The 19,998-nt window shown below is 38.8% G+C and overlaps 1 protein-coding gene across 2 annotated transcripts in view; it reads right to left on the bottom strand.

The window, feature by feature from the left end:
* Nucleotides 1-19,998, bottom strand: part of C2CD2 (C2 calcium dependent domain containing 2) — a 1,081,249-nt gene that overhangs the window by 316,368 nt on the left and 744,883 nt on the right. For both annotated transcript variants that reach the window (XM_044071129.1, XM_044071130.1), the window contains one exon: nucleotides 15,453-15,517. In XM_044071129.1, the coding sequence (XP_043927064.1) occupies nucleotides 15,453-15,517 (65 nt within the window). The remainder of the gene's footprint in view (nucleotides 1-15,452; nucleotides 15,518-19,998) is intronic.

Genomic DNA, 19,998 nt, shown 5'->3' on the forward strand with positions numbered 1-19,998 from the left:
GCAGCAGATGCTTCTTCCAGGACTGCTGTGATGAGGCGCTATTTCCTGGCTTCGCCTTCAGGCTCTGCCACATTACATCAATGTAAAACCTCTGGATGCTCCCTTGGATATCCAAAATTTGTTTGGTACTGCTGTGTCTGAGCTTTTCCAGTCATTACAGGATCAAGGTAAGCTCATGAAAGATTTCAAAAAGATTTTTGTCTCACCTGTCCCCAAGTTTCAGAGGAACTATCCTGGTAAGAATGCTTTTTTGCGTAGACTGCCTAGACAGTCTTCCAATGGTAAGAAGACCCCCCAGGCATGTTTTTTCTGATAAGCATACTCAAACGCCCAGCCCACAGAAGCAGTCCTATCCTGACAAATCTACAGCCATCACACTGTCTGCCCTCTTATCCTCTTGGCCAGGTTCCTTTGTCTCCTCAAGCTTTCTCTCCCAGTTTGGTGGATGATTATCACAGGCACCTGGGTTTTCTCCATAATTTGGCTGGGTCACTTTATGACCTGAAAGACCTTCCCTTTTTTTCAGGTATTTCCCAATCCTGTTGAGAAGAGCTTCATCATTTTCCAGGAGTGTTGCAGGGTCTGCTGGACCAGGGTAACATTCAGCCAGTTCCTCAGACATTGAAGGGTTTGGGTTTTTATTCCAGGATGTTTCTGGTCCCCAGAAAGGAGGGGTCTTAGAGACCTGTCCTACATCTTTCCTTTCTGAGCACCTGTTTCATAGTGCCTTCCTTCTGAATGTTCTCTCTTCAGACTCTGTTTTCTCTGTTGCTCCACTAGGCCTTTCTGCTTTCCCTGGATCTGAAGGACATCTACCTTCACATATGTATGCGTTTCTCTGCTTGTTCCTCTCATTTTCAGTTCTCTGCTGTGCCCTCTGGGCTTTAAACAGCCCCAAGGGTGTTCACTAAATATCTAGTCCTTGTAGTCACCTTTTACAGACTTCAGGGCATTCAGATAGATATTTTCTTATCAGGGTGACCTCTTGCTTCGGGCTCCACCCATTCAAAGCTGGTGCAGGATCTCCATTTTACCCAACTTCTGTTGCACAGCGTGGGGTTCACCATCAACCTTCAGATGTCAATGGTGACTCCATCTCAGGACCACAGTTTCCTAGACTGCAAATTTCAGTCTGATCCAGTACTGGCATTTCTTCCTGCTTCCAAGGTTTTGCCCCTCACAAATTATTTTCTGTCCTTGCTTCCCCTGTATTCTCTTCCTGACATGGAGTTTCTCAGGGCTCTGTGGTTAATGGCCCCTACTATCTCCATGCTTCCCTGGGTCAGCCTTCATATGAGGAAGTTTTAGTGGCATATGAAATCAGTTTGGCTTCACCACTGGCACCCACTGGACCATCTCATTCCTCTAATCTCCTGTCTCAAACTGGAATTTCTCTGGTGAATTTGGCAGTTACCGCTAACTCCAGATGCCACTTACTAACCTCCTCAGCTATCTCAAGAACTCTTCACAGGAACATCAGAGCTGGGGTGGGGAGCCACTTCAGGCACCCTTGAAGGCATTGGGCCTTTGGTCCCCTCAGCAGAGGATGAATCACGTCAACATCACAGAAATGCAGGCTCTCATTCTGGACCTTCAATCTTTCCATGCGCTCGGGGTCTTGGATCCCTTGAAGGTTTTACGAACAATGCCACAGTTATGTGGTACATCAACAAACAAGGGGGCATGAGTTACTACCTTCTTTTCAGACTGGCCCTTCAAGCATGGGCAATACGCATCAATCTGCAGGTCACACTACTGGCTCTCTATATTCCTTCAGAACCAATCTTAGATTCTTTCACCAGGTCCATGATACAGCCTCATGAATGAATGCTTCACAGGGATGTGCTTCTGGACATAGCTCATCAGTGGGGTATTCCTGAAGTAGATCTTTTTGCCTCCCTTCTGAACAGGCAACTCCCTCAGTTTGGTTCCAGAGTCCCAAGTTCTTTTGGCTTGGAAGATGGATGTCATGTCTTTTTCTTGGAAGGGAATGTTCCTTTATGCCTTTCTTTCTCTTCTACCAAGGGCCCTTAACAAAATCAAGGAGAACTCTTCAAAAGTCTTGCTGATAGCTCCCTTTTGGCCAAGACAGCACTGATTCCTCCTCTTATTCCATTTGGCCAGGAGCAATCATCACAGGTTACTTCACGGTATGGATTTGCTCACACAGTACAAAGGAACACTTCTTCGCTTTGGCTGATACAGTTTTGATTCCTTTCTGACACCAGTTTTCTGAGGACATGCTTACGGTCCAGCAGGAGGGCAAGAAATCCAATACCATAAAATCATACATTTCCAAACTGAAGAGATTTTCTGTTTTGTGTCAAACATCACCAGGACACACTTTCAGTGGGAAGTGTCATTTTAGAGGAGTACTGAAGAGGGAACAGATCAAGAAAAATACTCAGAAAGATAGACATAAAAGCAAAGCCCAGCATTATAACCGATCAGGGTCTATCATGCATTATCGCAAATAAGAAACTAAAAATATCAGCATAGGCAGAAAAACTTTGAAGATGCACAGATAAATATAAAGGAAAAGTACAAAGTAAACAATTGATGACCTCAAAAAGTTTTATAGAGAATTGGGAAACAAGGTAAAAGGGATTGAAAGAAAACCCAGAAAAGAAGAAATAGATGTATTTTGTAGAAGTATTTATGAAGATCCTGTGGAACATAACAAAGATGTTAAATGGACAGAAGAAGTAAAAGAAAGCATAAAAAGTTCAACGGTACAGGATATGAAATGGGATGAAGTAAGAACTAGAGTGATAGAAACAAAGTTAAGAAAAGCCTCTAATTGGTAAACACCAGGCCCAGATGCAGTATCTAACTTCTGGTTAAAAGTATTAACATCTTTACATAAAGATTTAGCCATGAGTAAGAACTATTTATATGCGCACACTGAACAGACACCAGTCTGGCTTACAGATAAAACAATGCTCCTACTTAAGACTGATCCTGCAAGCTACCCTAAAAATTATAGACCAATAGCTTGCCTTCCAACTACATATAAACTATACACCGGAATTGATGCCAACAGAGTTTATCGTCATTTAGAAGAAAACTCAATCACGGCAACAGAACTAAAATGCAATAAAAGAAAGTCATATTGAACAAAGGATCATCTGTTGCTAAATAAAGTCATAATGGGGAACTGTAAAAAGGGGAAGAATCTAAGTAGGGGACAGACTGTCTACAAAAAAGCATTTGATACTATCCCGCATTCATGGATAAAAGAATGCTTATAACTGTATAAGATACAGCATACATTGAACTATATTACAGGGACCATGAAACAGTGACAGACCATTTTGCAATTAAGCCATGATAAAGGACAAATTATTATTCCAGGGATAAAAATCCAAATGGGGATATTCCAGGGTTACTCCCTTTCACCTCTGCTATTCTGTCTTGCCCTTAACCCATTAAGCTGTCTACTTAACAGATTAGGCCATGGCTATAACTTGACTCCTAGAAAACAAAGTGAAAAGACTTCTCATCTTCTCTTTGTCGATGATTTAAAACTGTATAGCTCATCAGATAAGGAACTGAAAGCACAACTGCAAGTAGTCAAAACTTTTTCAGATGATATACGAATGTCATTTGGTCTTGACAACTGTGCAAAAGCAACCTTAAAAGCAGAAAAACTGCAGCACTAAGAAAACATCAGTTTGGGACAAGAACGTGATATAAAACAACTTGAGCAAGAGAGATTGTATAAATACTTGGGAATTGATGAGGGATCAACAATAAAACATGAACAAATGCAAATAAAACTTAGTAAGGAATATTTTAGAAGACTTAAATTAATCCTAAAACAGCATTAGCATCTAGGAACAAAATTCAAGCTATAAACCAATTTGCTCTTCCTATCCTAACTTACAGTTTTGGAGTGATTGACTGGCCCCAAAAGGTGTTGGACAGATTAGATAGGAAATCAAGAAGGATGCTTCATGCTCATCAAATGATTTATAAAAATCAGTACATACGATGATTTATAAAAATCAGTGCATACCAAGATTATATATTCTCCATTCCGAAGGAGGTATGGGCCTCCTTAAAATTCATTACATGTATAGATCTGCAATCGTGGGACTGCACACATATATGCTGTCCTCACAGGACCCAAATTTAAATAAAAGTTTTGAAACATGAGGAGAAGAAATCTCAGATGACTACTCTGCTTAGTCTAGCAGCAGCATATCGACATCCAGCAGGAATGGAAATCAAACCAGAAGTCGATAAAAATCAGGCAGCAACTGAATGTGCCAAAATAAAGGAAAGAATATAAGGTAAAGGATCAGATGAGAAGGCAAGAAATGTGGAAAATGCATAAATATAGTTGCAAGTGTAGAAAACTTCTGGAAGAACCTCATGTTGCTCAGGATCAAATGCATGAATGGTTAAGAAGAGGCAAATTCAAACCAAAAGATGAAAGGTTAATATTGGTGGCCCAAGACGGTGGGCTACACAGACATTGGTTTACAAAGTCCATTGAACATATGGGAGAAACAGACAAATGTAGGTTTTGTCAAACAGAACTGGAAACAGTCGCAGACCTCATTGCTGGTTGTGACATACTAATGGCAGGAATTGTGTAAACATTATGGTACTGAAGTAGCTGAAAAACACTGGAAACATGAGCCACAAAGCGTAATAGAAAATTATGAAGTCTACATCACATGGGATCACCCATTACCAACAGTTGAAAAGCTTCAAAATATAGATGCAAGAAAACCAGATATAGTGGTCCATGAAAAGAAGACAAAGGTAGCACTGATCATTGAAATCACTACACTCAGGGACTACAGTGTTTTGCACAGAGAGAGAGAGAGACACACAAAGTCATAAAATATCAGAATTTACAGGCAGAAACAACAGCAATGGGGAAGAAAGATACCCAGACAGTTCCAACAGAAGTAGGAGCAATGGGTCTAAAGACCCATAAGTTTCACTAGTCTTATATGTAAAGCCATGGAAAGAATTATCAGGCAGATGATCAACAGAGATATAGAAAACCTCCAGACACTGGACCCAACCCAGTTTGGTTTCATTCATGCCTACTAAACATAGTTGACTTCTTTGAGAGGGTCACCAAGGCAATGGATGAGGGCAAAATCGTTCGCACTGCCTATCTTGACATGGTCAAGGAATTTGACAATACCCCGCTCGGGTATTGTTGACAAACTCAAGAGGTTAGGTCCAAACCCATATGTCACCCGGTGGATAGCCAACTGGGTCACAGATAGGACCCAGGAAGTTAGAATTGGGGAGTCCGCCTCTACAAAGAGGCCAGTCACAAGTGGAGCCCCTCAAGAATCAGTCCTTGGACCGCTCCTTTTTGACATTTACTTCTCAGAAGTCAAGGCCAATGTCAGTGGTCTCTGGCTAACTAAATTTGCAGATGATTGCAAATTAGGAGCTGTCACTGAATCTCACACTGACACAAATGTTCTCCAGGAGGGGCACTGGTGTCAGAGCCATGGACTAAAACTAAATGCCAAGAAATGCATAACAGTATCCTTTGGGAAGTCATCCATTCCTGTTAACTATCATATTCACAACACATCCCTTAGAGATGACCCAGTAGTCAGGGACTTAGGGACACACACAGATAGTAATCTAGCCTTTGACCATCATGTGTCTACAGTGGTGGGGAAATCATTTTATGTTGCTCAACTTATAAACAAAGGTATGGCATCCAAGTCTGAGCAATTTATTATTCAACTGTATTCAGCATTCATCAGACCTATCACTTAGTACAATGCCCCCTTTGGTATGTGCCATACCAGGCATACCCTACAATTGGAATGTCCACAGAGGTTCCTCACTAAAAGAATACAGGGCATAAGTAAAATGTCCTATGCAGACCGCCTTATGGCCCTATCCCTGTATTCTGCTTCTTACAGGCTTTTGATGGGAGATCTATGCCTGGCATACAGGGCATTGTCAGACCCCATTCTGATGGACCTCCTGCTATCCACAAAACAAACAGCACCAGAATTACCCATTCCAGACACTTAAACCTTGCCTGTGACATAAATAGGACCTGCTGGAAAGATAGGTATGTATTCCAGAGACTACTTTGTCTATTGAACAGGCTCCCCATCCACATGAAGCAGAGTTCCTCACTAACCCAATTCAAGTGCAACTTGGACAACTGGATGGGAAACAGGAAATTCAGCCCTAGTTTGGCACCTATGTCTATAATGGACACAGGTAACCTGTAAATGGTTTATCTCCCAGGCTCGTGCTACACTTATTACGGGTATCAGAACATGTTAGAGATTTGGGATGCATGGCTAGGCTTAAAAAGGACCTTGTGGTTGTTAGCCTAGTAAACACGTATGAACCTATAAGAACCTACAATCGTATTTAGATATGTTACCAATAGATGTAACTCCATACGAATTGCAGAAGTCATTACTGGGCACATTACAGGTGCTATGAAGAGCACTTCTGGCTGACTTCAAAGATTGAAACAATACTAATTTCATGAACGTTAATTGTACTTTGACTTAGGAATGGGGTCCATTCCTGTCATGGTAATAGAAACCCAAAAGACTTGGAGAAATTAAAAATAGGAGTCCTCTTGCTCCTTTCATACCTGTGTGAGCAACTACATAATGACTTGGCATATTCTTCTGTGAAAGCCCACTTGTCAGCCATTTCTGCCTACTTGCTACTTACTCCTCCTTTAGCCTCTAGGTTTGGAGGTCGAGCAATTTTATAAAGGCACCCTATATTAGATCCCCAAGAAAGCACCTTCCTCCTTCTTGGAATCTTAATTTTGTCCTTGAAAAGCTGACTTTGGCTCCTTTTGAGCCTGCTGCTGTTTCTTCTTTGCAACACTGCATCTGGAAGACTGGTTTATTGGTTGTTTTAACCTCTACCTGAAAGGTATCTGAGGTAGAGCCCGTAATGGAAGTCCCTCCTTTTATTGTTTTTTTTCATAGAGACAGGGTGCCCCAACATATAAATCTTTTATGCCCAAGGTGGTTAGAGAGCTGGCACTTAGTCGGTCAAGCTTCCTTCTCTGTTCTGCATACTTTGGATTTGCATTGCTAGCTCAGATGTTATTTAGACAAAACTAAAGCCTTTTGTAAATGTGATCATTTTTTTTTTGTTTCTTTTCATACCAAGACACTGGGTTTGGCAGTTTGTAAGCAAACCATCTCTTCCTGGATTTCCAAGGCCATTTCTTTTTGTTATTTTTTTCATGGTAAGTAATGGTCTTCTTCTGTCAGGGCTCATTTTACTACAGCAGTGGCTTCTTTAGGGGCTTTCTTCAAGGGTTTGAACATCAACTCAATCCTTGAAGCTGATACTTCGGCTTCAGTTCACACTTTCACAAAACATTACAAACTGGATGTCATTTCTAGAGCCAGTGCAGGTTTTGCCAAGCCTATCCTGCATGGTTTCTAGAGGGCTCCTCCCTGCCTTCACTGTAGATTTTGTGCTTTCCCAGAGGTGATGAATATTGCAACAGTGATATAGAAGGACATAGTACAGTTGTGTAAAATCTTACCATAACAGTATGTCCTTCTTTTCACTGCTGCACTATTGACACACTCCTTCCTGCCCCCATTTCTCTTCTATTTGGATGAGTGGTATTTTTTAGTACTTGCCAAGAAGTTCTTCTACTTCTCTTCCTTAATTTCTTTTTTGTAGATGGACATGTCCTCCTTTTCAGTGGGGGTCCTAGTCCTCCTGAGGCACCTCAGTTCTGAGTTGGGAGCATACATGTGTCACCTTTATGCCCTACTCTTGTGAGGGGAGCATACGTCTGATGTACGATGCTCCCTAGGTAATAAAAGCTTTGGTATAGCCAGATGTTGGGCAATTCTTAGCTGGAGATCCCAGAGGTGATGAATACTGTAACAGTGAAAAGAAGGACATCTACTGTTATGATATGATTTTACATAATTGCACTTTTTTTTTAGAAATGGCTGAGAGATAAGACAGGTCAGGCTCTGCTTTTTGTGCTCCAGCCTGGGATCCTGAAATTAACCCTCCAGTCAGTTCCTGAACTGTCCTCTTCCAACATTGAAAGGTTAAGAGCAATGGTGACAATTATCTTTAAAGCAGAAACGTTACAATGATGAAGTGTTGGTATTCTGACGGGTATCAATACTATGACTTAGCCACTCAAAAAAATGGCAGTTTACACTGTAGTTCTGACTCATTACCTAGTAAAAGAAGACACACTTTGAGGTTCTATGTAGAAACATTCCAATGATGCCAATTAAGTCAAAAATCATCACCAGCTAGAAAGAAGTGAGAATCCTGGGGAAAAGCTTACCCTTCAGCCATGTTCCAAGTATGGTGCGGATGGCCCAAACGGGATACATATAACCCAAATATGGGAGTTCAGGATTAAAAAACGTGGCAAAAGGCACAATAATATATACTTAACCAACCCCCCCCATGCACAGACTTCTTCAAGGTAAGCTCTTTCATGTTACAGTGCGTAATAAATTGATAAGACAGAGAAAGACAAAAAGCACAAGCTTTGCAGAAAAAAAGCATTTGCAATACTTTTCTTAAACAAATGGCAAATCTTTAACTAAATGTTGGAAGTCTAAAAGGAAATGTGAATAGATTTTTCTGGGCAGTAGTAGCAGTGTTGATGTGTAACTTGCTATCAATCACCACTGTCAATTAATAAATTCAATCAGTAACACACTGTTGCACGTACTGAACCAGTCAGATGTAGTAAGAGAAGTCAAAGTCTTATGCTGCAAGAAAAGGTAATAAGAATAATTTTGGTACCTACTGTCTGTAGTCCGATGAAAATCATAACAAGCAAAAGGAATGGACCGAAAGCATTCAAAAGCTTTACTTTTCAAATAACAATGTGTCCTGGCAGTCACCTTTCAATATTTTGGAATGAATAAGCAAGAATGTATACCTCACATAAGTGCAACTTTAAATTTCAAGCAGGTGGACAACTTCATTTTTGAAAGAGGTCTTGTACCACTTGATTTAACAGTTCTGTGTTTTATATTTTGAAAAGCTGCTCAAGAGGCTACCTGTTACTACAAAACAGGATGCTTTGAATGTATAACATGTTGGTGTCAAGACAGTTACGCTTATAACCCAGTGTCCTGTATTGGTCTCTCATCACATCTTGGCAGAAGGGAGTATATATTTGGTCATTTCATTGCTTGATGAATGACTGCACAACATTTGAAAGAAATAATGCCTTGGGGGTAACATAAGATTATCTCTCATACCTACAATACTGCTGTGAAATCATAATTCTCAAAACAATCACCCCTCTTTCAAGACCTTCCAAATTAATCTCGGAGACATAATTTAAAAATCTGTTAAAAACAGACTGGTAGCCTATGCAACTTTCTGCAGTATGTTGAACTCTAGCCACTAAAACAACCACTGTTTTACTAGAGAAGAGATAAGGGCTTTCTGTTTCAGGTCATCAGAGCACAAGCATCTGCACCCCAACTGCTCACCATGGAATTCTCATGTTATGGTTACATTGTCTCTAAAGAAAATGTTATCAGGCCCTTGAACTACAGGAAGTCTAACATACATACACCTCATGCTGTCTTGCAAGTGGGCTAAGTCAAAGAGAAATTCTACTGTACCCTGACAGAAGGAAAGCTCTGTATTTGTATTACATGGAAAATAATCTGACTATTTTCACCATACTGTCCATGTCCTGGACTGAATCAAAGATGCTCACCATAATATACTACAAGACCATCGCTGATGAACCCAGAGTCACCAAAAGAAACCTGTCTGCCTCCACTATCTGCTATATTAACAAAACTTTTGTACCCACATCCACTACACTGACTAAAGGCATTCAAAGTAAAAAGTCAGTGCTCACAAAATTCTGTTTGCACAACTTGTGGAATGTGAGCTTAATATGAGCCAGGTCATGACCGGCCTTTCTCCACAGTATCATACGGACTATGGCTGAGAATCATAAAGGTATCCTGTGATGCAAGAACCTTGGTTTGTGGAAGAAATCTCAAATCACAGCACTTTGTGATACAGAAACACCTCTGGTACATGGGCCAAGCAGATCAATACTGTCACGTATTACAACACTACTTAAGAGTCATACAGCCAAATAATGTGCTGCATATGATTCACAAAAGCATGAGTGTGCATCAAGTTATTAAGAAGGAAATGTACATCAGTGTAGTCACAGGTGATCATAACACAGAATAACAGATTAAAAAGGTACCACAGCAAGGTGCTACAGTGACGTGCTGCACAGCAAGACATGACGAAGCAATAGAGCTTTTAACTGCATAGTCCACGAATCAAGAACAAAGGAAAAAAATGAGGGACAGAGGCTAATCAGGGGAAATTTTTAAATATTTCCCTATTTCACTTAGAACATCAATAGAACAACAGCTTCTGTAATCAACATGCATTTTCTGAGCAATAAAAAGTATGGATTACTAGTGTGTGGCATTATTGATGGACTTTAATCCTAAGTGATTTACCAAAAAATCAAAAATTTTATGTGAGAAGTGGCGAAAAAGTGAGGCAAAATCAGTGACATTCTGTAAAATGAGGGACAACAGTGATCAATATCATATCCAGTGTGCAGCCCAAAACAGTAATTACAAAACAAAATGTTGGTCCTGGTTTAAGTGCTGGTACAAGAAAACATAGCATACCTAAACACATGCACACTGCTCCTACAGCTCACTTTGTAAATGAAGTGCTCTGCATGCTCTACATAAGGAAGGCTGCGAGTTCAAGTCCCCTCAGGGTAGCTTGCTTTTGGGGGGGGGGTATAATGATCAAGGTGTTTACCTCACAGACACAAGGTACAGACTAGGCTTAAAACTGTCCAGAAGGTGCAGCTAGCCTAGTACTTACCTATGAAACTACACACACACACACACACACACACACACACACACACACACACACACACACGCACACACACACGCACACGCGCGCACACACACACACACACACGCAAGCACACACACATACATACATACATGCACCAGCATGTTAATCCAGTGTAGCCACCACACCCAATGCAGCACAAATGGATGGTGTTTAATCCTTGTTCCAGCCACAGGTCTCCCACTGAAAATGAATGCAGACGACTGTTGGGAGTGTATGCATGCTCAGTAAAACTAAAACCTTGAATCATATTCCACATGCATGCATTCCAGCATCACAGTAACAATGGTTCTGCCCTGTTGATGTGCAGCCTGTATGCCAATCAACAATTCAGAATAGTGGTCAGAGTATCAGTAATACGTACAGTGTACAGCACAGGTAGACCATGCACTACAACAAGTGTAACACAATTGTGTAATATACCACTAGTGCAACTTGAAATGCAGCATGCATTGTCTGCTATACTGTGCCTGTCTTCAGGCTGTCTATAGCTGGAGAAGTCCTGATTCCATAGGGGTCTTAAAGATAAGCATATAAATGCAATTGTCAGTGTGTGCAGGTGTCTGTATGTATAAATATCAATAAATTATATATGCACACACCCACATACCCATACACATGCACATAAATGTGTGTTTATGTGTGCATGCATACATATAGAGATAGATGTGTATGTGTGTGCTCATTTCTGCCAAGAAATACTGCAAGAACTAAATTAATCTCCTTTCAGGCAGACTTGTCTTCATTACAGTATGCCCTTTTTGATAAAGTACATTTCCTTCGAATATGAACAAGTCATATAAATTGTCCACAAATAGTACATTTATTATTTTTACATATAGCCTCTACTACCTCCCAAACAAATACATATTCCCACTATCTGTTACAGAACAAATACACCTAGGATGGCTGACTGTAATCAAATGAAATAAACAGCCATTGCATTAATGTATTTCACCTTATTTTACCCCCCCACACACACACACAATAATCATGCTGAAAACGGATGCTTTCTCACATAGTTTGTCTCCCCCATCTCCCAAGATTATCAGTTTTCTGGTTAAATACACAATTAACATTTAACTAAGCCAAAGACATTCTGGCCAGACATTACCCTTAACAAGCCAAACCAACAATCAGTTGCTTTCAGACAAAGAATGCCTCTCAATAAAAACTTTTTGACTGGGTATATCTCAAACACTTAAGACTGTAATCAAGGGAAATAATAATGTCCACAGTAATATATCTGAACTCACTTTTCACATAAATAGACCCAAACACTCAATCACCCATACACATATAACCACATGTACATGTGCCCACATGAGTTTATATGTAGGGGTGTGTATACACACACACACACACATACATATTACTGCCCACGACAAGCCAGCCTAGCAGTAAGTTGCTTCAATATAAAGCCTTCCTTCCCACTCCCAGAATAGCCACATTTTGAACAGATACATATCTGAGGTTTGACTGTAATGAAGTAAAATAAATATCAGCTACATTAACATATTTCAACTTGTTTTGCTTTTTTTCCTTCTCTCTCTCAAATACATGTGCACAAACACACACATACAAATACTGTTAACAGCAAGCCTCTATTGACTACAATTTGCTTTCAAACAAAAACATAGTCCCCAAAATAACCACATTCTGACTGGGTACAATTCTGATATTTGACTGTGAGCCTTATCAAGTCTTCCTCAAGTAAAACAGCTGCAAAATATTATTTCACCCCACTCCAATCTTTAGTCGACGCTAATAAATTATAAAATACATTAACCTTTGCTTTGGGCAATGTGTGGTTTTTAACAATGCTCATAGTTTTATTGGCTATGTTGACAGACTTCTTATTTCCTTGTGAGCCATTAAAGAGAAGACTTTCCCAGAAGATAGGACTGCTCTCTTCAATGATCTGTCATAAAATGAGGAAAGATCTCTCAAAAGCACTAACTCTAAGGCAACCGTTTTTTCCTTACTTTACATAATAATGTGACATTATAACATTATAAGGTGGAGCGATGCAAGACGGCATGCTAATGCATGAGATGTACCCTCATTTTGGGGTTCATTTTGAAATTGTTTGTCATGGTTTTAGGTAATTGTTTCATTTTTACATTACTAGTACTAACAACACATGTATCCCTAAAGTGTTCTGATGCTGAAAATCATTTTAAAATCCAATGTTTTTAAAATTTTTAAATAAAAATTGAGATATCATAGCAATAACAGAAAATAAGCCATATGGCTGCAAGAAATGGGCAGATACGATGGACAAATGGTCTTCTTCCTTCATCATCTTTACATGTTCATAAATAGTGGAGCCATGAGAAATTAAATGCAGGCTCCTAGAATACCAGGTTTGTGCTCCCAGTACTAGACCTCATGTGAATTTCTGCCCAGACCACTCAATCAATCAGTCAATCAATCAATCAATCAATCAATCAATCAATCAATCAATCAATCAAGCAAATCTATCTATCTAGCCTTTATAAGGTACTGTTAATTTTTCAGTAAGAAATACTCTTGAATAAACAGTCTAAAATTGCAAGATCTACTTCTTATCTATTTGACAGTGCTATAATATTTTGTCTACAATATTAGCCCTTTAAGAGAAAACCACCCCTGAAGATTGGACTGCATGCTCACTTCAAAGATCATGACAAATCACCCATAAGCACTGATACCCAAGGCAACCAATTTAATTTCTTACCTTACATAATAACATGACATGGATCAGCTAGCATTGCCCTATTATTATGCGACATGGAGTGAAGTAAGATGGCATGGACTCATTTTGGGGTGATTTTGAAATTATACTTATGACACACTTTGGGGTAATTATTTCATTAGCATTTTATCTGTACTAACACAAATATATAATTCCTAAAGTGCTCTGATATAAGAAATCACTTTTTAATTAAGAGTTACCCTAGTTCCAACAGAAAAAGTTTTAAGAAAGACACATGATTGTAACACATGGGCAGTCAAGATGACTGAATGGTCTTCTATCCTCAATATTTTCACATGTTCATAAACAATGCAGCCATAAAAAAGTAAATCTAGGTTCTAGAATATAATGTTTTAAGTTCATAGTAATAGTGTACATGTGGTTTTCTTTCTTTCTTTTTCTCTTTCTTTCCCTCTACTTTTGATTAAATGCAGTAGGAAAAAATCCTCGTTTCCACCACAGCTGTAAAAATGTTAAAAACAAACTTTAATCTTCAGTAAAAACAACAAAAACAGGAGCACAGTAAAATTCCCTGATAAGCACTTTCGGCTTACTAGCCTTCATCAGATCATATGTCTTAGCTGTGCTCACCCTGAATTTAAAGACAGAATAAACCAATCAATGTTCCAGACACACAGTCATAACCAATGAAAACTCATTAGTTTGCATACAGCATATCTCCTGTGTCTTGCTGTGAGCCAATCATTATTGTATCTCAAGGTATCAAATGTCTGGTATCCTAGTGGCAGAACTATCCAATAGCAACAAAGTTAATGATTTGCATACAGCATAAATCCTGCTTCTTGTTATAGCCAATCATATTTATGACTTCAAATATTCAATCTACAATTTACTTGTACTTGTCCTGTAGCTATCCAATAGCGTCGAAGGGACTGAATTCCTTTGGTTGCCAGAACATATTGTTATTCAGTTCATTCAGCAATATGCAGTACTTCACAGAAGCAAGTAGCACATATGATACAGTTTTATAAGTGCAATAGCATTGGTGCTCTTGCATATAATTTCCTATTATGTGCGTATTACACAGTATAGCGAATTAATACATGTACCCATGTGGTTTTCAGAGTAACATACTCTGTGCCTCCTGGAGTATTCTCAGCCATTTACTCCTTGTTCTATAGAAAATACTGCCTGGTCACAGATTCAGCATGAAATAATGCACCACTAAGAGTGTTATCACTGCTACAGCATTCCTTGTTTTTATCAGTCTCTGCCTTGAATAATTAAACTGCAAATGATGTAAATATATTCGCAGAACTTGATAAAGCATAAAATTTATTTGTAGCTCTTGTATCCCATTGCCATAATAATAAGGTTGCACCACAAAGGGTATTGTAGATAATGACTGCTGCAGCTTTCCTTGTTTTTACCAGTCTCTGCCTCAGATAAACTGCAAATGATGTAAACATAATCGCATAACAACTTGGCAAAGCATAGAATAAATCAGAGCTCTTATATTCCATTGCCATAAATTATCCATTTATCCATTAATCTTCCTTTCTAGAAGCCACACTACTACATTTCTACATTTATGCTCGGAGCCTTCAGCAATACAGCTACGTTTTCTTCACTTTTGATTAAATGGTCTAAAATTCTAAAGGCTACTATAGTTTTAGCTATTTGATAGTATTACAGCATTTTGTCTGTGGAATTAATGTTTGCACACTGAATTTACATTTAGTGTCAATACCATGTACACAACAGTGACACTGAATGCTTCTTAAATATTTCCCTTTAAATAATCAACTACTCTAACATGAAATTTACTCATGTGCACATAAACACTACTTACTTTCTGCTGGTTTATTGTTATCTGACAGTCGTAAGCATAATTCCTTGGAGTGTGCATTTAATTCACTGTGAATACAGAAACAACATTGCAGCATGAATACATCAGTTTTATGATATATAAATTTAAATTAGGTTTCACAACTTTCTTTTTTCATAATTTATGACTTCAATTCACTCACCTGACTGAAAGACTCTTCTATGGCCCAATGCTTAAACAATCTGCATACTTTGTATGCAGTTTAGTTAATATTTCCCTTCTGAAAATTTGAGAAATATGTCAGCAACAAATAAAATGGTGCAGAAGAAGTATAACTATCAGTGTGCATGGAAAATGAACCAAGGTGATCGATTTATCATTTCCAATGCTCAAGTATAACCTACAAAGGAAGAGATGTGAGGCATGGAACCACTCTTAGACATGATGCTAGTCCATGACAGAATATATACACAAATACTCCCACATAGTAAAAACACATCTAAGGGAAACATGGAGTTCCACCAATTTACTTACCTCTGATGGAGGAAACAGAGACCACAGAGAAATCCCAGAGACATCAGGTAGATGTGTACATTGCAGAGAAAAGGTATTGCAGCTTTAAAGTGAATCAGAGACCCCAGTGTTGTGAGACGGCAGTACTAACCACTACATCACTAAAGTATTCCACTAATTCTCCCTTCCACAGAGGTAGGTTAAATAATACTAGTTCAACTAACAACTGATCTAGAGTACAACTATTGTGGACCTCTAACCACTAACATTTACAATTTATTATAATGTGAATTAATAATCAGTAGAAATAAATTAGGACACTATGTTACTGAAATTCACTTCTTAATCCTCTGGCTACTGTTTTATCACTCCCTATCCAATGCTTATCTGGATAATGTTAGCACCTCATTTCCTCTTTTCCCTTTTGTTTGTACCAGGAAGGTACTGGCATGCTTCTCTGTTAACAGCGTGTCAAGACTAAGTCTAATCCCCTGCCAACTGTTTCAGCCCCACCTTCATTCTCTCATCATTTGCTCTACCAGAAAAGAAAAATTGTTCAGTGTAGTAAAGTTCTTTGTTCCTAACACAAGACTGATGTGTAACTAAATCGTTTAAGTGGTCTGATGTGAATAATGATCATAATGATAAAACAAATCAACATAATTTCTGATAGCCCTAATTACATCATACCAGTCCAGTCTGCCTTTCTTAGAATAATCAATGCTGGTGACTTTCAAGTGGGTAATAAAGGATAAAGCAAAATGCAGGATGGGGAAATATACCTGTAAAATCCTTCCCTCACTGATTTTTGATTAGATGTCTTTGGCATTGACAGTTTTTATATTGCATCTCTCCATATATTATCAAGAATTTCTAGTTTGGTAAAAACAAAATCTACATATCCTGCCTAACATCTAGAAATATTGCAATTTACATGATTATCCACTAAATAACCTTTCAGCACTTAATGCGTATCTTGTGCTCTTGTTCTTTCACTACTCATTTATAATACTGCTGCTTTCATTTTTCTAGGCTTACATATTCCATTCCACTCTATTCTCTACTGTTCTTTGAACTGAAGTATGTTCAGTTTTTGAGACTCGTACAGTCAAACAAGAAATTATACTGTCCTGTCCCCCATTATTTCCTGCACATCTACAGCCACTAACTATAAAAAATTTTAAGGTCAAATATCAAAGGAGTTGATTGGGGACAACAGAAACTAGAGACAGCCCTATTTGTTGATGACATTGTTATCATGCTGACTAACGCCAATCGAGATGGAATTAATGTCGATTGGTCTAATCCAATTTAATCAAAAATGGATTCAAATGAAACACTAACCCCAAAACCATTTTCAGTAAAACCCAAAGGTAGTCTTTTTTACAGGGTGACATGCCTGCCTGTCTGCATCCCTCATTTGGGGAAACCCCTTACACACCCAAAGTTATAAATACCTACTCCGAGATTTCACAAGTGGAGAAAAGGGAAAAATCCACTTTCAATGAAAGTGTTTGTTGTGTAATTGTTTCAGTCAAATCCGCTTTCAACTGAAGTAGGCTCAACCAAGCAACAGGTTCCCAAGGGATCTGGGTAGCTAATTGTCAGTTTTGTTTGAGAATGGCTGTCTATCTGGTTATAATGTAAATAAGGATAACACACAGGCAGTTTTAATAAACTTTGGGCCCTTATCTGGTCTTCTGACAAAATTACCAATTCTTGGGGGACAAGCAAACAGCAATACTTAGGAAATAATATTTCTAATTAACAATAAGATAATAGTTTTCTTCTACTTACTCCAAATGCTTTGAAGTTAGATATCAAGTGTTGTGAAGCAAAGTTTTTTTTTCAGATATTTCAAAAGTGGAGGATGTTGTCATTAGATATACAACAATGGGTTCAATACTGTCCAGATGTTTATTCTCCCCAAAATTCACCTGTAATGAATGCTTTCCTCATATACAGCACCCAAAAACATTATGGACACCCTAAACAGCTGGCAGTGGAAGTTTATATGGAATGAGAAACAGCCTACAGTTGGGAGGAAGAAAATGCTAATGCCTACAATATATGAGGGAATTGAGTACTAGACAAAGAACTTCATAGGCAGTGTTGCTGAAAATGATGATAATAATGGGATGAAATATGTAACATTCCTTACGAGAAAAAAAATAAAATGTTAATGGACTCCCTACAGGAGGGTAATGTTACAGCTTTGTCCAAGTGGCGACATAACCACTGTTAAGGTCACCATGCAAATCTGTTTATAAAAGGAGCTACTCTTCCAAATGAAGATCTAGTTTCATTCTACAGATGGATCAAAGTGGCTGCATATCCTACAACCAACAGGCATGAAGACATAAGATGAGAGGAAAGCTCTTTATTCTGGAGGTGAAGTCTCTTACAAACAGGGCTGTTGTATTAGCATCAGTGTTATAAAAAAAAGGGAGTGTTAAGCCTGCAGGACTTAAGGGTTAAATGGGCCATGTTAGTACCCCCACATTAAGTCATGGTTGTTCACGGCAGTCTATACGGAAGCCAGAAAGCATGACAAGACTTGGAAACATAAGGTGAGGTGCTGAAGTTGGCTCAGAGCAGAGGGACAGTTCTCAAAACATTTAATATCAGAGGCATATTCAACTCTTGTCAGACACACACACACACACACACACACACACACATATATATATATGCATATATACACACACACACACACACACACATATATATATATATATATATATATATACAAACATAAAACAGAAAGGATGAAAATCATGAAATATGTATGTACAACAGTAAAAGTAGAGCAAATAAATATCCAATACCTGAAATAAAACATTTTGACTACTCACAGGAACAAGCTGACAATATGCGCTAATCTATGCATAAATGTAGCAGAATTTCAATTGTGTAAATGCACTACCAGACTGCTGTTACAGTAGCCTAAAGGTTTATGGATTATAGACTGCTGTTACAGTAGCCTAAAGGTTTATGGATTATATCCTGCCTAGGATTTTACCTCCGGATAGCTTTCAAAGTTTCAGTGCACCTTCCACCTATCCTAACTGCTGTGGGGGCACGAGGAAAACTACGCAAAGCAGTGGTTAAGGTGCAAAATGCTTCAGAGCTTTCTTGTCTCAGGATGAGAAGCTAGAGCCCTAAAAGGTAATAGCTTTGGAAGGAAAGGAAAAATCCAGCATGTATGTAACTATAAACAAAAAGAATATAGATCCACACCCTGGCAATACAGCAAAAACAAAACAAGGGGGATGGAGGGATGGGACAGCTACTGCAACAGTAGTGTCAGTGATGCAACAAGTAGTACACTCACTCTTGGTGCAGAAAGCTGTGGGTTCTATTCCCACAACTCGTACACTGAATACTGACATGGCACTTGAGTTGGTGGTTGGTCAAGTGGATGTAAAATAAACCCATGGCACCTATTAAAAAGAGTAGGGAAAATTCTCAGATGCCCTGGCCAAATCTCCCCTAACATAAATATCACCTTGGGTCTCCTCTGTAAAGATCCCACTAACCCGATTAACAAAGGATAAAAAAAAAAAAAAATCCACTGTTATGGTAAGTTTACTTGCACAACTGTACTGTATTTAGCATTAGATCACTGTTGTAGTATCCTAAAGTATATGGGAAGGTTATCAAAATGTTCAATGTTGTACATGGAGGTGGAAGGAATTTAGGAATCCAGGAGCCTCTAGCGAGTGGTCCATTCAGAGGTTGTTCTGAACCTGAAAAAGGAATCTAGTTTGTATTGCTTTATAAAGTATGCACAGATGCCCAAGTTGCTGTCTCTAGAATACTTCTAGAATCCATCCCTTTCCAAAAAGTCACAGAAGAAGCCAAAGTGCTGGTAGAATAAGCCCCAATGCTGCCTGGAGGTGACTCCCTGAGGTGAGAACAGCAGAAAGAAATAGCAAGAGATAACTATCTAGAAATTGTCGGCATTGATAGTAGCTGCCCCTTCTTCTTACCTACACAGGAAACACGCAAACAAATGACCTCCCTGAAGGATTTAGTTCTGCCAAGTAATATCTTT

The sequence above is a fragment of the Protopterus annectens genome, chromosome 5.part0 (genome assembly GCF_019279795.1).
Source record: "Protopterus annectens isolate FY-2018-M chromosome 5.part0, PAN1.0, whole genome shotgun sequence".
In the NCBI taxonomy this organism is placed as follows: Eukaryota; Metazoa; Chordata; order Ceratodontiformes; family Protopteridae; genus Protopterus; species Protopterus annectens.